The 19292-nt window shown below is 43.5% G+C and overlaps 1 protein-coding gene across 2 annotated transcripts in view; it reads right to left on the reverse strand.

Annotated features, from left to right (window-relative positions):
• ccser2a (coiled-coil serine-rich protein 2a) overlaps positions 1-19292 on the reverse strand; it is a 115751-nt gene that overhangs the window by 86170 nt on the left and 10289 nt on the right. For both annotated transcript variants that reach the window (XM_080740440.1, XM_080740441.1), the window contains exons 2-3: positions 5592-7090; positions 4944-5143 (exon numbers count right to left, since the gene is read on the reverse strand). In XM_080740440.1, coding sequence (XP_080596566.1) covers positions 4944-5143; positions 5592-7047 — 1656 coding nt within the window. In that variant the 5' untranslated portion in view covers positions 7048-7090. The remainder of the gene's footprint in view (positions 1-4943; positions 5144-5591; positions 7091-19292) is intronic.

Genomic DNA, 19292 nt, shown 5'->3' on the forward strand with positions numbered 1-19292 from the left:
AACGGACCTTTTCATTATAATACTTATAATGATACTACAAGACTGATAATACTTGCAGTCTTGCTTTGATGGTGAATTTTAAAACATGCTCCACAATAGCAGCATTTTTGTATATCGAATGTGAAACAGAATGATCAGCGGAATCAACACAAGCCACTTTCCCTGCAATCGACACACACGCACAACAAACAGACCTTGTCATATACGCCTAGCCAAGCAAGAGAAAGAACTTTGTGGAAGGACCAATTCTGTGTGTACAAATAGACTCAAACTAAAAATGTAAATCACTCATGACAATGACATGCGCTATCATTTGAGAATGATATGAGAGGGTTTTTTTGTGTGTGTTCTTTTCTTCACGCAGCAAAGGTTGTCTGGATTGGGATTCGAACCCGCATCAAGCCGACAGGCTGCAAGACAGCCGAAATGACAAATTCAGATTGTTCAGACAGGCAGCAAATCCGATTTATTTCTAAAAAAACATCTTTAGGACTGACTGTCGGTGTCCTGTCCACACTGTTATTTACAAGGGAACAGATATGTGCATTCAGACACCATCGACCTATCTGCATTGGTTGCTGTGGTAACAACATAATGATATGGATGTGAGAAATGCAACATTTTTACTCTGTCACTCGCCAAAACAGCACAGCAGATCTGCAAGCTCTATGTGACATTTGAGATTATAGATCTGCTATTTTCAAGGAGGCTTCAGCCTACATAGAGCGGAGGCAACAACAAAACAGCAATTAATGGAAGAATTAAATGGATATCTGTCATTAGTCATATAGTCGCTGTACAGAATCAGCGACAGTGGAAGCTCACATATGCTGCAATCAAGGCAGGAATTTCACCACTTCTTCCATAACATCATCATGTGTCATGCGTAAGTGAGGTTTTGCACAGTTTGAAAATCTAGAGCATCTGGATGGAGGACAAGCACATCCAGACTGAGACACATCTTTATAAATTGGATTTTAATCGCATTCCAAACAACCAAGCAATTGCAAACATCAGTTAAGTCATATGATATCTACAGTAGATACAATCTGGACACATGTTAATGCCAGGTTATCTTACTAAAACCTCTCTAGATACAATCTAGACATTAGACGCAAGTTAATGCCAGGTGTAAAGGGTGCCACTGTCAGTCTGTCACCTATACTATTCCAGATTATAATAGAAGGGGAGCTTGTTTAGAAAATAATAATAATTAATAACTACATATTTGACTGTAGAACAGGTATACAGTTGAACGTTGTAATCTGTAGGTTAATTGGATCGTGCTCCTGCACAGCTCACCCGCTTAAGACCGTGACACTCACAATGACACTGTTAAGAATTAGGTCTTCAATGGGGCCAAACAAACTAAAACTAAATGTATTATGGGTCAATGAGGGAAAACAATTCATTCATGTATTTGCTAACTGGTCAGTGTGCATGCATTGCTGACAAAAAAAGTGTGGTGAATGTATACATTAACCAATGGCAAGGCTAATGTGTTCATCAAGTGGGTAATGTGGGTGGAATATGCTAATCACTCTATACATACGTGATTTACATCACTGGCATTGTATATTCTGTATGCCATGCCATAGATCTGCCCTCAAAGGTCTTTTTGATGAATAATTCAATCATATCAGAATGCTGCGTGTCTAGCGTTCGCTTATATAGATAACACTTATTAATGGCTTACTGGCCTCAAAGACTTGGCAAATTCTATATAGTTCTCACTTTGAGCAGTATGTTTTTTGGCGTGTACTCATCATGTCATGGGTGCACAGTAAAATACTCTGTTCAAATTAAAACGGACCATTTCACTGTGTGGATGACGATCCACACAGTGAAATCGTCCGTTTTAACACATTATCTGCCCCAGAAGGAGATGACGAGCTGCACAGCAGCTCAAGGCTGTCACAGTTAATGCTGTTGTTGGGAGCATGACCACGGTTTATAATATAAGCACTTGAGTCCTTATAAGAGCTGACATTGTGCAATTAAAACGGTGATCAAAGATCTTGGTTGGCAAATTAGATGCAGTATTTTGAAACACTGCAAATGTGAGGAGGCGGCGGCGCTGGGTCACCCTGTAATGTACTCCATCATCAATTGGAAAAATATGGTTTAACCACCAGAAGGCATGTACAGCATAAAAGAATACCAATTAACAAAGATGGTTAAACAAAGTTGCATCAAACAGTGGTGCTGTATAGTCCAATACAAGCTTTTAGCTTGTAGATCAGTTTTCTTCCACAATGACTGACGCACTTTGGATAAAAGAGTCCATCAAATGGTGTATACAGTATCACATTCATAGTAGATTCAGAAAACATTGACCTTACTGTAACTATTCAGGTTGCATTCTGCCAACATAACTATAGAGAATGTTGGGATCAATACGCAGAAGCCTTCAATTTCTACTGTAACACTGACTGTATAGTATGGACATTATTTTGATTCTTCATTGGCACCCTGCCTTTCTAGTTGACAATATAATGGCTTCAATTGACCACAAGATGGGGCCCTATGCAAACTATGCTTTCATGCTTAAAGGACCATACCACTGCCATGGTCTGGCATTTTCAAACTTTGCATCCACCAATGGGTATGTCAAGATTTCAAGGCTGACCTGTTTTCTATAGCAAAAAAATCTACAAGCTCATGCTTATTTTATTTCACAAACATCACATGATCCTCCTGACACACTGGATCTTCAGTGTGCACAAAAACACATACTGTAAACATGTGCACACATACAGTCCATGGGCACACGTGTGATTGTGTACAGCACATACCTATGGTGCATACCTGTACATCTGTGTACAGATGTATTTAACACACACATGTGTGCGCACACACACACTCACTCACGCACATTCACACACGCACAACCACTCACTCCTCTCCTACTTTTACCTCAGTTACAGCAAATCCATTGAAGACTAAACTGTGTTTTTGGTGCCTCTACAACACAAATCCTTATAACCCTCATCATAAGACAAAAACAAAGCACTTGACAGAGGTGATTATGTGTTTTCTAATCTGGCTCATTAAGCTCTTTAGCCATTCCTGAGATCATGGTGCCATGGCACTGAAACACACGCAAACCGAAAAAATTAACAGCCAGATATAGTTTTGCCTGGGTCAACATTCCTTAGTATGAAATCAGGGCTGGGAGTTGGCAAGGAAAGTCTGAGCCATTTAATCTTTACTTTTCAGCATTAGTTCTGCTCTTTTAATCCCTAATTAGTGTAGGGACGGAGGCAGAATGCTTTAGCAGTAGGATCGATTAATGGACTAAAGGCACGTAAAGTACACTGAGGCATCCTGGGAAGAACTGGGTTTGCCTGCCAAGGGACTAAAGTACATCCTACAATGGATCTGAGCATTATCAGGAATAAAATATACCGCATGAGTGCCCTGTGCCTTCTACTGGTGTCGAAAGGGGTCAAAATTAAGTGAAACTGGAAGGAATACTCTGCCCAGCATGTCGAAGGTGAGCTTCCCACCCTCCAGGATATACTGTATACAGGAAGCGCTCTGTTGCCAAAACTGACTGCCCTGACCAACAAGGACACCCATTAGCTGAGCCAAAATCTGTTCACCGCCAGGCAAGCAACAACTCTGTATCAAAAGCCATACCAGAATATGAAGCATACAGTATTCCACCTGTCAATCATCACAGAGCCCTGTCGTCATGTCAGTCCTGAAGAGTGAAGACACAGGCCATCACACAGGACATTTGTCATGGACATAACATAGTGCATTCATACAGTACATACAGATAACATGCTGTACAACACAGACTGCCACCATATTGCACACTACTCGTTGAACGACACACTGTAGTCGACATAATAGTGTGCATTAAGATCAACATAAATTAAGTTAAGTTAGATGCATATGTAGGAGAATGACTCACTGCCTCAGCCTGATGGCCTCAAAAGTCTGCTATCTCCCCCGGTCCACAGGGATGTCAATTTAGTCTAGTGGTTAAGATGTTAGACTTCCACTCGGGAGAAATAGGTACGAATCGCGGGCGTTACACATGTGCTACGGGTATGTGTTACTAGCTAGGTTTTCATTTAGGGCTTTATGGACAAGTGCTTAAAGAAGCTTGCACAGAGGGACTCTGAATCGTCTACCTAAGGGAAGAAGCTTATATTCAGGGTGGAGGACATGGGTGGGGTCTGAAATAATCTTCTTCAGCCTGGAGTGTGGGATGCTGCCTGACTCCCATGATTATTAGTATACCGTATTAATTTAGTTCGATTGGGTAAGTCCCTGCAACATACAGTACTAGCACCATGTCCAGGGGGTGTACGTGTACTTGCACATCAAGCCGCCTCACTCAACAGAAAACAGTTGATAGACTCCTGCGTTATGGGCCACATGACTAGGGAACTGTTGGTTCCCAAGGCTATGAACTTACTGTTAAATCTCTGTGTCTTCATATCCCAACGCTTAATGTTTTATGCAAAGCACTTTGAAATGCCCTCTGGTTGAAATGTGCTATAAATAAACTTGCCTTTCTTCTACTTAGACAAGAAGAGTTCTGCCTCCTTTCAATGCACCTTTTGTTCATTTGACTTGTATATTTGACATTGTGCCTTCTGACTTGTGTCTTTCTCTATTCTTTGCTCTTATAACTCTTTTCTTGAAAATGAGAAACGTAAAAGTTGAAGGTGAAGTTGGAGTCACCATGCTGCAACAGAGCTGTTGCTTCAGAAACTGTATTAAAAAGAATTTGACTTATGGCTTAAAAGCATTCAATGACGGCTGACACTACACACAATTCTATTATTAGCCATTCTGAAGCACAGTACAATATACCACTTGCCAAATGCACAGGCATAAATGAGGAGCCAGACTGGGAAATCCACTGTCTATTGTTTAAATTTACACAGAGACAGTGTTATGGGTATTGCAGAGTGGGGACTGACCATGCTGTTAAGTTCAGAGTCGTCGTAGCTGTCACAGCGATGCGTACAGGGACCTCCCAGAGGCTCCAGCCCCTCCTCGTCCCACATGTAGGTTCCCCCAGAGCTGTTGGAGGGGGACAGCTCCAGCGAGGAGCCGTGGAGGAAGTCACCCCCGTCTGAGGACAGCGCCAGAGGGCTCCTGGTCACCTCCTCCTTAGGACCTGCAGGATAGATACAATAGCACACACACACACACACACATGCAGAGTTTATAGCTCAACTCAGTTACTGGAACATTAGAAAAAGTAGTAATAATGCCAGTAGTATTGCATTACCACTTTCAATCTGGCCTCCCTATTTTTTAACATATTGAACATTTACACGATCACAATTGATAGCACAATACACAGGATGTCTGCTTCTGGAATGTCAACTAGTGATTGTCTACTATACATCTACATTTGATCCAATGGAAATGTAAATCTTAAAAAAACAGAAAAATATACAGTATATAATCGTAATACTGAAATACTGTATAGAATACCTATACACACTATACATATTATACTAAGTAATTAACTGACTATATACTCTATACCAAACTAGCTTTCACTTCATCTTATGCATCGTTTTGGCTACCGTATACAAATAGTATATTTTGTCCATCACCTGTAAGGCCCATGTTGGCCCAGTCCATGGTCTCACTGAGGAAGCTGCGTAGCCGGCTCTGGGTAGCGCTGCCAATCTTTCTGTTGTCAGGCAGGTCCACGTCGCTGAGCCCATCACCCACACTCGAGAAGTCGTCCAGAAACTCTTCGCTGGTGTCCCCTCGCTCCAGAGAGGAGGCCGAAGACAGGGACATGTCCTCCAGGGCTTCCCCGACTGCCTGGCCAGAGCTTTCTGTTAACAGAGCCCCTCCTTCACCTCCTATCCCAGAGCTACAGTCACTGTTACTGGGGGGGTCTGCTTTCTCATTCTCCCCGGGGGACTCAAGGTCTACCGCTATATCCACAACCCCTCCGCTCTCGAGGGTCGTCACTGGTCTAATGTCCCCTTTAACCCGTCCTGTGAACAGGGGCTTCTGCTGCCTTGCCTGCATGGGTCTGGCCAGCCTGTAAGACAGAGACCCACCGTCACCGCTAACTGAGGGCTTGTTCAGCACACAGCTGGGGAGCAGGGGCTTCTTCAGAGCGCTGGGGGTGGTTGGCGTGGGAGCAGTCGAGGACAAGGGGGACGAGAGGGTGGTGGACGTTGGAGAGGTTCTGCTGTACTGAAATCCGAGACCAAGACCTCCTCCGCCGCCATCGAGACCGCCACCCAAGCCCCCCAGGCCCAGGCCCACCCTGCTGCTGCTCAGTTGTGGGGGTTTGAGGAAGCTGAGACGTGGCGGGCGGAGCTGGGTGTTGGCCAGGGGCTTGGCCAGCTCCACGGCCCGGTTGAACGAGAAGGATCGTATCATAGGCTGGCTGGTAGGCGAGGGGATCTGCTTGAAGTGTGTGAAGCTGTGCGAGCGCACCATGTTGTCTGGCGCCAGCGTCTTGAGGCCGTCACTGGACTGGGACAGGCTGTCCTGGGAGCTGCTACGGTGAGAGCCAGAGCCAGCCCTTGGGCGCACCAGGCGCGATTCTGACCCAGAGGTTGTCCCTGGCCGAGCGGGAGAACTGGACCCATTTTGGGCTGATTTAAGAGATCCGTTGAGTGGGCTCGGGGTAAGCTTCGTCCCTGCTTTGGGATTCAACTTTGAGGTCTGCTTGGGAATGGCCTTAGGACTAGAGATGGTCACAGGTGATGGGCCAGACCGCCGTAGCCTGGGGGTCCCTGGGGCAGCACTCTTCACCACCTCCTTGCCCGTTGAAGGGTGCTGACTCTGGGCCTTGTCCTCACAGGCTCCCACCTCAGGGTTGGTGGCGGTAGCAGGAGCATTACCTCCATCTCTCCGCCATTTCAGGGAAAAAGAAGAGGCACGGACCACACCATTAGTGCAGGTTACGGAAGGGGTGGTCTTGACCTCCTGGGTAGTGGGGGTGGTCTGCGGGGTGCCATTGGACAACGAGCCAGAAGATCGGGCACCAAATTTAGGCAGTCTGGACACCATAGCAGACCTGATGGGCGCCTTTTCTTCCATTAGATGCCAGGACTGGCATGGATGGGCATGGAATCACACAGACCTAGGAGAGAGATAGACAGACAGACAGACAGACAGACAGACAGACAGTGAGAGACAGATAAGACTGTATATCAAGACGGTGTACTATTTAACTTTTGCAATAAAAAAACTTAAGTATATTTCCTTTCCCTCTTTAAAATTTGTCCATTCTTCATTAAAGTTGGCCCACCAAAGCCTCCACAAGCTATTATGGACCTTTTCCTTGATCAGAAATTTGTGAAGCGTGCAAGACAGTACAACAATGCACTGTCAATGGCAAGTATCGGTTTACGAGAGATAGATATACCTGGAAAAAGGACTAGCCTACATCTAACATCACGTACGCCATATGAGTCAGCTGACTCATGGGCACAAAAGGGACACAGTCAGAGGCACAGACAGATACAGAGATCTCCATATATGGGCATAAAAGGGACACAGACGGACAGATACAGAGATCTCCATATATGGGCATAAATGCACACAGGCAAACAGATGGTCAAAACGGGTCCTATGACAACAGGTATAATGGGGTTTGCATTAAAGGGTGGGGAATTCATTCCCTATTTACATCGTTCCCGAGTAGGCCGTTCTCCGACTAGACGCTCGGCCGCCTTTTGAGCTTCTAGTCAGATGAATTGGCTTGATGGTTATGATTTCAGCATATGTCTCATCACTGATCTTCCTGGAGCAGGCATAAAAATAACCGGCTGTGACATCATACAGTACAGACATAAAAAATGATACTAAAAGTTGTGAAGGTTATAGAACCGTTCAGATTACGTAGTCTTGGTAACACTAATTAAACCAGGCTGGCTTAGAACACGTTCTTATCTATAATACCTCCCAAAAGCAAAGGGGAAATAGGACAGAACAAAGACAACATTCATTAATAAGATGATCACGAGCTGGTGTGTGTGTGTTTTGAGAGGGGGTTTCAGAGGTTTCTGAAGAGCCTCCCATGTGACCCATGGCTGGCACAGTCAATTGGAGGACATGGCACAAACACATTGCCCAGGCAAGAACAGGGCGGCACGGATGGAGAGAGAGAGAGAGCCCAAGAGACAGGAGAACAGAGGCTGGGCAGGCAGCCAGCCTGCTGTGAACAGTGAATGGAGGGTGAACTGGCGTTAGGCCGTTGGAGAGAGAACACAGGGCCACTGCCATTCAGTTCCCGTCACATTCATTCACTTCCAATCGGTCACACCGCGTGTGTGTCTACGAGCTGTCGGACTGCACCTGCAGGTTGCATCCGTTTGGCTAGTGCAGGAACTTAGCGGTGATTTGAGCTCCCCAGAGAAGCCAGATGGCAGGTGAGGTTGGTACACAGTAAAGTCCTCAGCGTTAAAACATAATTCTGAGGCCGTACAAATGTAACCGAATGGACCCATTTGAGTTACATTTGTACGCAGAGTTACAAATGCATGAATTAACACAGAGGATTTTTTACTGTGTAGATGAAAGAGGGTAGAGAGGGTGAGATCATTAGTGAAAGCAGCTCAACAGAAAATGCACCAAAGTCAGGGGGCATTCAGATTACGTTTTCAAGTGTCTTTTGCTTAGCTTTTAGTTGAAACCCATCTTACCTGGGTAATGTTTGCCAACAGACAACTGCGTTGTGGTTGTATGCCTCCGCCAACCAGTTAAAGTTTATATAACCGTGTCTGTTCAGACTCATAATATAGTGAAGACTGTGAGCAATTCAATTCAGCCTCTCTTCTTGTCTCTCTCTCTCTCTACTTTTGTACACGTATTTCTCTTTCTCCCTCTGTGTGTTTCTTATTTTCAACCTCTTTGTGTGAATGATCCACGGCAAATTGTTGATTTGTGATATAGGGATTTAATAATAAAACTGATTTGAAGAAATAAGGTTAATATTTGCTTAAAAATCTTCATACAACTATGGGGTGGCCATGTCTGAGTGGTTAGTGAGCCTGTGGAACCAGAGCCCCCGGTTGTCGCAGGTACGATTCCAGGCCAGGCCAGGCCATGTCGATGTGTGTCCCTGAGCAAGACTCTTAACCCCTAACTGCTCCCCGAGGACGGTAGAATCTAATGGCTGCTCACTGCTCCTAGTTGTTGAGATGTTCATCAATTCAGTATCCAAACAAATATGGTCATAATCTCTGTCTGTGACGTAACTTTTTAACACTCTAGTAGTTCGTGTGCTGCAGCTCCCAAACTGGCACAGAGGCAACAGGAGGAGACATTGGGGCAGTAATTCACTTGGGGGGAGGGATAGATGAGGGGTGGTGTGTGCTACAATGTGAGTCTCCTGGAAATGTCTGGAAAAGGTTACATTATGCCACACACTGGCCTGCATTCACCATTCACACACCACCACCATTGAAAAATAAATAAACACCCAATTCATTCCCGTTGGAGGAGCCATCTTGCTACTAATCTGCTCCACAAACACATGCACACACATAGTATAGGCACACATGAAGACATAACACGCGCATGCCCACATAATGAGGTCACCCTTCACAGGCAGGACAGCCAAAGCCTCTTGGCCTGGTGAAAACGGTGGGCCAATGTGCATGTGTGTCATTAGGAGCAAGTCTAATTGGTGGTTGTGGTGGTGGTGGTAGTGGTGGGGGGGGGGGGGGGGGTGTATATCTACTTCCAAAGCTCCCCCGGCATTAGGTTCAGAGGCGTCACAAGAGGGGGGGAAAGAGAAAAGGTTACTAGGGCCTTAATTATTTTATACTTAAGCTGAAAAATAGCAGATATACAAGCTGAGTGCCGCGCTGCGAGCTTGTAGATCTGCTATTTTTGAAAAGTAGTGAAAATGTGTGCAAATCTTTGAATATATGTGTCTTTTAAGCGAACATTTGTAACTAAAACTTTGCTTCTGGGGGTCCCTGGAACTAAATACTTTGAGATCCGTGGCCAAATACATATCATTTTGGGGCTCCTTCACATGAAAAGGTTTGAGCACCACTGACACAGAAACATAGGTTTTTCAAAAAACCTTAGAAGGATTTGAAATATTCAAAGACTTGCTAAAATGTATTGTATATCTGCTATTTTTCAATAGTTAAAGCACAAAATATGAGTGAATCCTTGTACCCAGGGCCCAGAATTTGGTGCGACACCCCTGGGTGTATATCTACTTCCAAAGCTCCCCCGACATTAGGTTCCATTGATATCCAGTTTGACACATCCACCATCACATCATTTCAGGAAGACCACCAACTGCTGGGGCACATATCTTCCCATCTGGGTCATCGGAATAATAACCACAAAGCCCCTCCAAATACTCTTCTTTATCCCTTTACAATAATCTGATTGATGGATCTAGATTCTAGAATAGACTACATAACCATGGTATAAAAGCTAATAGGTTAACCGCTAATTTACGTATGACAGTGTTGAAAATAACTGATTTTCAATCGAGAAACCTGACGTGTGACGTGACAGTTATTTATGTTTAAGTATAAATTAGGCTTAAGAATAAATGTAAAGATAGCATTAGTCAATAGATTATCTATATATTAAATGAGACTGACGGGGTCAAAGAAAGACACATGATAAAATACCTGATCATACTATATTTCAATAAATGTAATATAATACATTTGAGTATATTACAGATTTCCTCAATCCATTTAAAAAGTCAGGGTAGAAATGACGCCATTCCTCATTTGGTCTTATTTAATTTGCTTGCAGCACAAGTACACTGTGAGCGGTGTGCTAGGAGGCTACTTGTGCCGCAAGCAAATTGAATCAGGGGCCAACACAGTGCATTCCCTATGACACAGTGGTCTTTAAGCCCAAAACTGGAACAAACACAAAGTCCAAAACAGCCCCAGGATAAACAACAAAAAAAAGGCATTTATAGGCAAAACAGCTGAACTGACACACATTCAAAGGTAGGGCAGTAGCCCAGGCACACCATCTGTCACCGCCGCCCATCTGAAAGCATGCCCATCCCCCCACAGCAGTTTAGTAAATAAACATCCATGAAAATCACCAGCATATAAAACATGGCCAATATCATTATCAAGTACAACAACATTAACCACGGGTGGCTAAAAACTGCATCCCTGGCATACATAATCATCGTTGTCGGGTGAAAACCTTGTATGTCCCAAAACCGTTCGTTTTGCATTCATCATTTCGAGGCGTTGTGTGCTTGTAGATCGTCTGTTTTCACTACTTTTGTGCGACGACCTTGTATGATTACTTTGCGAAAGAACGTACACATTTGAAACTTGGAGATACAAGGTTTCCACCCTACAACGATGACACTCACTAAGCCTTGATGTTGGGGATAGATCATCAAATAGAACACCTAGTGATGTAATGTTGAGGTCAAGGGCAGTGCATGTGTGAAAACGCCTGAAATTGAAAGCACAATACATAATGGCGCCGCAGATTCTGTACGAGAAGCCACGCAGATGCAGATGCAAAAATAACAGGAAAGACCTTGAATCCAAAGCATAATGTTGTTGTCGGGTGAAAACCTTGTATGTCCAAAACCGTTTGTTTAGTATTTATCATTTTAAAAATGATTTAAACTAGTGAAAACAGCCGATCTACAAGTGCTTGTAGATCTGCTGTTTTCACTACTTTTGAGCGACGGCCTTGAAAGATGAAGCGGAGCTTTGCTTTAAGAAAAGAATGTCAAATTTGAAACTTGGAGTCTTGGACATACGAGGTTTCTGCCCGACAGTGGCGATAAACTGAGCTATGATTTGTCAGGTGAAGGCCAATAAACTGTTAAAATGCTGACTGTTGTTTTGGCTCATATAGAAAAGAAAACTACATTGGGCACAATATCCCACTACATTGCTTTTTAAAATCTATTAGAAAGACCAATTTATTTCTAAGATTAATTTCTCAAGCTTCTCATCATAAACTCATGAAAAAGCCTGTAAATGTGTGTTTTGATTTATTGATGGTGCACTAGAGCTGCACAAGTATGACAACACTTATCATCCTTATTACTTTGCTGAATGTTGTAATCACAATTGTTAATCACAATAATTAATTATTATATTGTATACTATGTGTAATGCCTTTGTTGTTCATAGTGCTGATTGCTTATATATGGTGCCATCCCTTTGACAAATAGTATGTCATAATCGCCTATCTTTACTGTGCCTCTGTGAGCTTGGTAGTCTAGTAGCCAGCCCATAGAGCCCCATTGTGAACCCGGACATTTTGAGTACCCTAAAGTTTTATGTTAGAAATGTTGAGTATGGGTCCCCAGCATGTAGAAACTGCCGGATGCTAACTTGTATATGTTGAGCAATTTTCATAATTAGCATAATTAGCTTTAATTAGCATAATCACCTATAATAATGGATAATATGTCAAAAACTGATTGGCTGATTTGAACAATATTGTAGTGGTTTTGGGGGTTATTGAGGATGCTGAATCCATTTCTGACATTTTCTAAATTCAAAATGGCTGTTTTAAACCGGAAATGGCCATATACCAACTTAAATTGGGATGATTTTGATAATTTTTTGTTGATTTTCCAAATGATGAAGTGACTATTTTTGCTAGGCTATTGTGGCAGTCATTGTTCTAATCATTTTGTGTGGATTGTCTATATTTTGCTTTTGAAATGCAGATAATGTATAAGCATATATATAACCACATTTATAATTTAATTCATAATCAAAATCAACAAAAAAGTATCAAAATCATCCCAATTTAAGTTGGTATATGACCATTTACGGTTTAAAGCGGCCATTTTGAATTTAGAAAATGTCAGAAATGGATTCAGCATCTTCAATAACCCCCAAAACCACTCCAATATTGTTCAAATCGTCCTATCAGTTTTTGACATATTATCCATATAGGTGATTATGCTAAGTAAAGCTTATTATGCAAATTATGCAAATTGCTCAACATATACAAGTTAGCATCTGGCAGTTTCTACATGCTGGGGACCCATACTCAACATTTCTAACATAAAACTTTAGGGTACTCAAAATGTCCGGGTTCACATTTTGGCTATTAGACTATGGTGGGAGATGGCTTGTATTATGTTCTGGTGAGGAGAAAACAAGGCCAAGGAACAACAGCTGACCAAATAAGAAGCTGGAATTGGCAATTCTCACAAGTATTAAGTATATCATTGGGAAAACTGAAATCATGATTTTCCATTACATTTGATTAATTGTGCAGCCCTATAATTGATGGATATACAATCAATAATGGGCTTGGGAATGGGACATTGCCAGCCAGACAGCAGATAGATACAGACAAACAGATAAATACAACATCAGACAGAATGGGTAAGAAAGAGAGAGAGAGAGAGAGAGAGAGAGAGAGAGAGAGAGAGAGATCCTCCACTGCTCCTGCAGCTGTTTTCTCTCAGCAGATATCTGCAGTGAGATGACATCGTTTGGTTCTTTCCTAGTGTATATGGTGGGAGTGAGCATTCTGACGCCCTGCCAGTGAGGAGTTCCTGCCTGCCTTCATTTCCGATCCAAAGGAAAAACAGCCAAGATACACAGGAAGCAAGGCTAAAAGGTGAGTGAGTGTGTTTACACTGAGGTCTGTGGAGTGCCTTCTACCAAAATAATAATAATAACAACGCATTTTTGTGATGTGGCTATTTCTTAAAATGTGTAGTCCCCAGTGTTATGTAATAACGGGCATCCCCTCCCCCACTGATCCACCCACCAGGGAGGGAATATTTTCTCCCCATCTGCCATGTTCTCTCAGACCACTGAGTAACCAATAAGCTCCCCCAGCAGCCAGAACAGGTTATTTGAACATGCAGAGAAAATACAAATAAAAAAAGTTTTTATATAAAGTTTTTAAGGACCATTAACACTCCATTATTCACTGTGTACTTATACAGTATCAGATAAGTTACTAGCAACTAATGTCACTAGGCCAAGGAGAGACATGCAAACAAGGGGAGGAAGGAGCAGAGCAGGGTGAGGAATCTGCAACAAGAACCGAGCATTTGTTTTGGCAAAGATGTCACTTTCTAACTGACACGTGCGTGCAGGCACAGACAGTAGACACACGCGCGTGCGTGCACAGACACATACACGCCCTGCAGAGCAGCATTCTTCAGGATCAACAGCACGGACTCAGATCAGATGTGACGGCCCCAGGGCTCTGATCTATTGGGTCAGTGAGGCTGCGCATGAGTGGAGCGGCACCACCACATACAATAAGGCCCCTCCCCCCTTCGGCTTCACCACAAGGTTGGTCCCCGACCCCTCTCCCAATGCTCATGCCGACCCAATCGCAACACGACCTCAGCTCCATCACTCAACAGCATGGTGTGACAGGTCACGCCCCCTCTCTCCTCACTTACCTTCACTCGTTTTCAAGTTTATGGAGGGACTAGGGAGCGATTTTATTAACTTAATTCAGACCGTGGGGGGAGACAGCCAGCGAGGCAGAGAATGAAATATGTGAAGGGGTTGGGGGGGGGGGGGGGGGGTCACCTCCTCCTCACACAGTGGCCTTGAGCAACAGACAATTGTCTGTGGAATTTACTCTCTCATCTTCTCAAGTCTCTTTCTTTCTTTCATTCATTCCCTCCACAGACTCGGGCTTCATGACCAGAGATACGTGTAAGCACAGCAGATGTTAGATGGGTTTCTATCTGGACCATGGCGGGAGCTAAACAACGAGGAGGAGCGTGACGAGTGGTAAAGAGGGGAAGACGGCTGGAGGGAAACACAAAGGGAGGGATGGGGGAGGGATGGAGAATGACATAGGAAAAAGGGGTTGAAGTAGGTTATCTGTTCTTTGGCAATGAGTGGTCCTTGGCACGGCTTAGCAGGCGTCTACAGTAAAACCTTGCTTCTCTTCCTTCTCCTCCCACATTCCCTCCATCTCTCTCTCATTCTCTCTCATTCTCCTTGCTGTTGTACAGCGAGCTCAGCCAATCTGCCAGTCTATCTGTGTGCCAGAGATGTGGCCTCTGAGACCGTAAATCTAACCGTCATTTGAGCTGCAGAACTAATCAATTGTACGGATCAATAACTCCATAAAGTTGTGAGTGCAAGATGGCACCCAGGCCAGCCGGCCATCACTCTCAGACAAGGTCGGTTTTATTTTTATGGACGCACGCCCACATACATACATAGTATCCAACTTGGTTTCCCCCTGTTGTCTGTGTTACGGAGCGGTTTGTTTTAGCTAAATCCAAGATGAATGTTAAATAATCTTGTACACACACTGCACTGCTAGCACAGTCAATGAAACACGGGACTCCTCTAAGTCACTCACATCCTTGTATATTCATTAGGAGCTCAGTTGTTCTTTCCAGAAACTCTCTAACAAACATTAAACTAATAACTAGTAAAATTACTATAGTAATGTTGCTTCATATTGTAATCACGAGGTCTCAGAGGCACTTGAGACGTCGGGCAAGTACAGGACAGGTCATGTTCTACTTGCCCAAAGGTCATGCCCAGTAAAAGTAAAATTGGGATGAGATATGAGATAGGTAAAACAAAAAATCTTTTTACTTTACTTGTAAATTCTGGGGCTCTGCGATACGGACATACCTCAATATGTATGCCAAATATCTATAGCTATACAAATTATGACTTATTTTAAGGACTTCAGACATTTTAGGTTGTGCTATGATGAACTAAAAGCAGTTGCTTTCCTACTCAAACGCACTTTCCCATCGGGCAACCAGAAAGCAAACTCCACCTGCCCTATTTATTTACAGTATTTCTCACGGGCAGTCGGCATCCGTTAGTGTCAACCCCTGTGACGGATGCTGAGATGTGGTATCCTGTTTATTAATTATGTTTATTAATTATTGTGTAACTGAGAGGAGAGGCAAGGTACAAAATGTGCCTATTAATTTTGCTTAATTGTGCAGTCCCATAGTCAGTAGAATAAGCAAGTACTAGTGAGACTAATGCTGGATTACTAATGACCTTTAGAGATAATGATAAAACAGACAACTATATTATACAGGACAGAGTATTGACTTTGTTTCTTGCCACTCACAAACACACAAACGTACACACAGACAGACACACACACAAACCGGAAACACCCAAATAATCTCAGTTCTAGGTTTGTGTGTAATTAACTTGTGATAGAATCCTTTGAAGTCAGCATCGATTCACAGAGGGGTAACAATTCGGGGTGGTTTCTGGTCAGGGCACTAGTAGGCCAATCGCTCACTCGCCCATGAAAGGACCCGCAGATTGTCATCAGATGATGCTAATTGGATGAGACAGGGTTGAAAGCAATACTGACACTTGGCTATAGCCAAAAGTGAGTGTGGGTAAGGGAACACCAGTGAAAGCTAACGCTAACTGATGCTAATCCAATGAGAAGGCATGGGAGCCATGCTAATGCCATATACTAATGGATGTAAATCAAATGACAGAGGGAGCAGCAGAAACAGAAAGAGAGGGGAGAGACATATAGTACTGAAAGATGGGGAGACTGAAGAAGATAGTACATTAAGAAGGACCATCACCAAACATCATGCTGCACCACATTATGTGCTCAGTCACACCCACTCACACAAACACAAACACAAACACACACACACACGCACACGCGTGCAGTGCACGCACACGAGTGAGCGCACATATAAACAGACACCCGATCACCCCACCTCTCAATGTGAGTCCAAGTAAGACAGAAATCCAATCCATGTTAAAATCCTACACGTTTTAGTCTTAATGAACTAAATACAGAGGAATGAAGCATTACCTTGACACAACAGTCAGTCAGTTTACAGAGACTGACCCCCCCCTGCAGACCGTCCTCATCCACTCCCTCTGGGTAGTAGAGAAACACAGCTGTTACCGACAGACAGGACGACACAGACTCTGCCAAGTCATTCTGCACTCTGCCTAGTGGCTACCTCATCATCTGAACTGAGAGGAAGGTGGCATCCGGCCGAGACCAGGGTACAGGAAGAGGCTTTTCAGATGTTGGTTTTGTCTGTCTCAATTTGTGTGTGTGTGTGTGTGTGTGTGTGTGTGTGTGTGTGTGTGTGTGTGTGTGTGTGTGTGTGTGTGTGTGTGTGTGTGTGTGTGTGTGTGTGTGTGTGTGTGTGTGTGTGTCTGTCTGTCTGTCTGTCTGTCTGTCTGTCTGTCTGTCTGTCTGTGTGTGTGTGTGTGTGTGTGTGTGTGCGTGCGTGCGTTTGTACTGCATGTTTGTTTGTTATGTATGGGAGGGGAGAACAGTGCTTTCAGGGTTGAATTTAATATTTGATAGGCCATTTTTGGGAGCCCCGCCCAGTACACTAGTACCAGGGATGGGGTGGGGAGAGGAGAGGAGAGGAGAGGAGAAAGCAGCCTCTATCCTCCTGAATCACCTACACCCACTATACTTATAATGGAAGGTCTGAGATCTTACTTACAGCACACATTCAGATTTGGAATTTAGGAGAGAACTTTAAAAGGAAAAGGAGAAAACAATCAGAGAAAGGCCATTTAATGTCTAAGGCTCAGGGTGCATAATCTCCAAAGAGCTAAAGTGCCAATCCTCAGTCTACACACCACCCTATTACAGCAGCAGGGTCAGATGATAACTGTGAAGAAGTACCATAACAGAGTCTACCACTCTCTGAAGTGATAACAGTAAAAGAGGGATTTCTTACGGTTCTTTTAAAGATATGGTACGAATTCAACCAGCCCTCCTCGTTTCTTGCTTGGCAGCGAACATCTGCCTTTAACTCTGCCATTCCCCTGTGAAGTGCCGACAGTAAAAGAGTATGAGCACAACTGGTCGCTCGATATCTCCTCTTTACGAGTGCATATGATGTCACTGGGCCTTGTAAACCACATGAGACGTCTACCACAGGCCACATCAACAGCACTCTTCATAATAGTGTGAAGGACTTGGATTTTAGAGGGTTCAAGACCGAAGGTTTTGTACTTTGTGATTTATATTTTTTCTCCTTCTGCTGCAGTTTTTGCTCGTTCCTGTGATGGTAAATGGTAAGAATTGTCAGTCACCAGTGATTGGAAGTTGTGTGCAAGCCTGATATGGGCACTACAATTAAAAGGTCAAAAAGGTCATAACTCCTATGCCATGAGATTGATTTACTTTACTCTAATTGGTCAGCCAACAATAAAAATCAAACCATAAATATATTAAACTCTAAAAATGGGTTATCCTAAGAACTAGTTGCCGAATTAAGGAATGAGAAAGTAAATAGTGAATTAATTCTAATTAAAGTTAGGGAGGAGAGGAGGAACGAGGGACTGGAGGTCAGGGAGAAGAAAGGGCTTTCAAAGTTAACAGGGTGTGTGTGTTCTTTGCCTGCTCATATTTTGTTATGAACCTTAAATGGTTATTTAATGTAGACTAAACCACAGTATAGTCATACATGTTTGACTGGGGCAGACAATTCAAACATAATGTAGGACTGTCCATTATAGGATTATCAAGAAATAATGCCATACAAACCTGTTGGGGGTACCTGACATTGTCAGTCAAAAGGGCTAACTTAGAGTTACACAAAGGGATAAAGACTGAGACAGTGAGAGATTAGAAAGCCTCGGAGCCAAGACAGAGGGAACATGATAGTCATTAGAGGAGTTTAGCTCCAAACCCATCACATCCACCAACCAGTACTTGTTGACACATTAGAACCATTCTACTAGTCTTAGTATGACTCTTATTGTGGTGACATCTCATTTCGTTCATCTCCATATACAGTAGGGGCTCCGCACAAATGTCCTTCACTTCCATCAACCTGATTGCATTTCTCGCAGCAGCTTTCCACCACACACGCACACACACACATACGCCCAGCCTCCTATAGCAGGGGTTGTCAACTGATTTTGACCTAGGGACCACCATCCTGACTAACAGTAACCTGGAGACCACCACTATATTGTCAGGTCAGTCCATCATACTAGACATAGACCCATGATCCACCAACACAATTGTGTTTTTTTTATTAGCAGTAAAGAGGAGGGATATCATTTGGCAAGAAGCACAACATTTTTGTTGGATACAGCCACATTTGAATGCATCAACTAATTACAAAAGTATTTTTTCAAGCTTTGTTTTTTACATGCTATGCATAACAGGCATTTTCTGAATGCATGGCCAGGGACCACTAGCAAATGCAATACCTATGCGGACCACTGGTTGAAAACCCATGTCCTATAGTATCGTTAATGGTGTACAATAGTGTGTGTGTGTGTGTGTGTGTGTGTGTGCGTGTGTGTGTGTGTGTGTGTGTGTGTGTGTGTGTGTAGTATAGTATTGTGTCAGAGTCAGTTCTCCCTACAGTATGT

The sequence above is a fragment of the Nannobrachium achirus genome, assembly GCF_963921795.1.
Source record: "Nannobrachium achirus genome assembly, chromosome: 13".
Lineage (NCBI taxonomy): Eukaryota > Metazoa > Chordata > Actinopteri > Myctophiformes > Myctophidae > Nannobrachium > Nannobrachium achirus.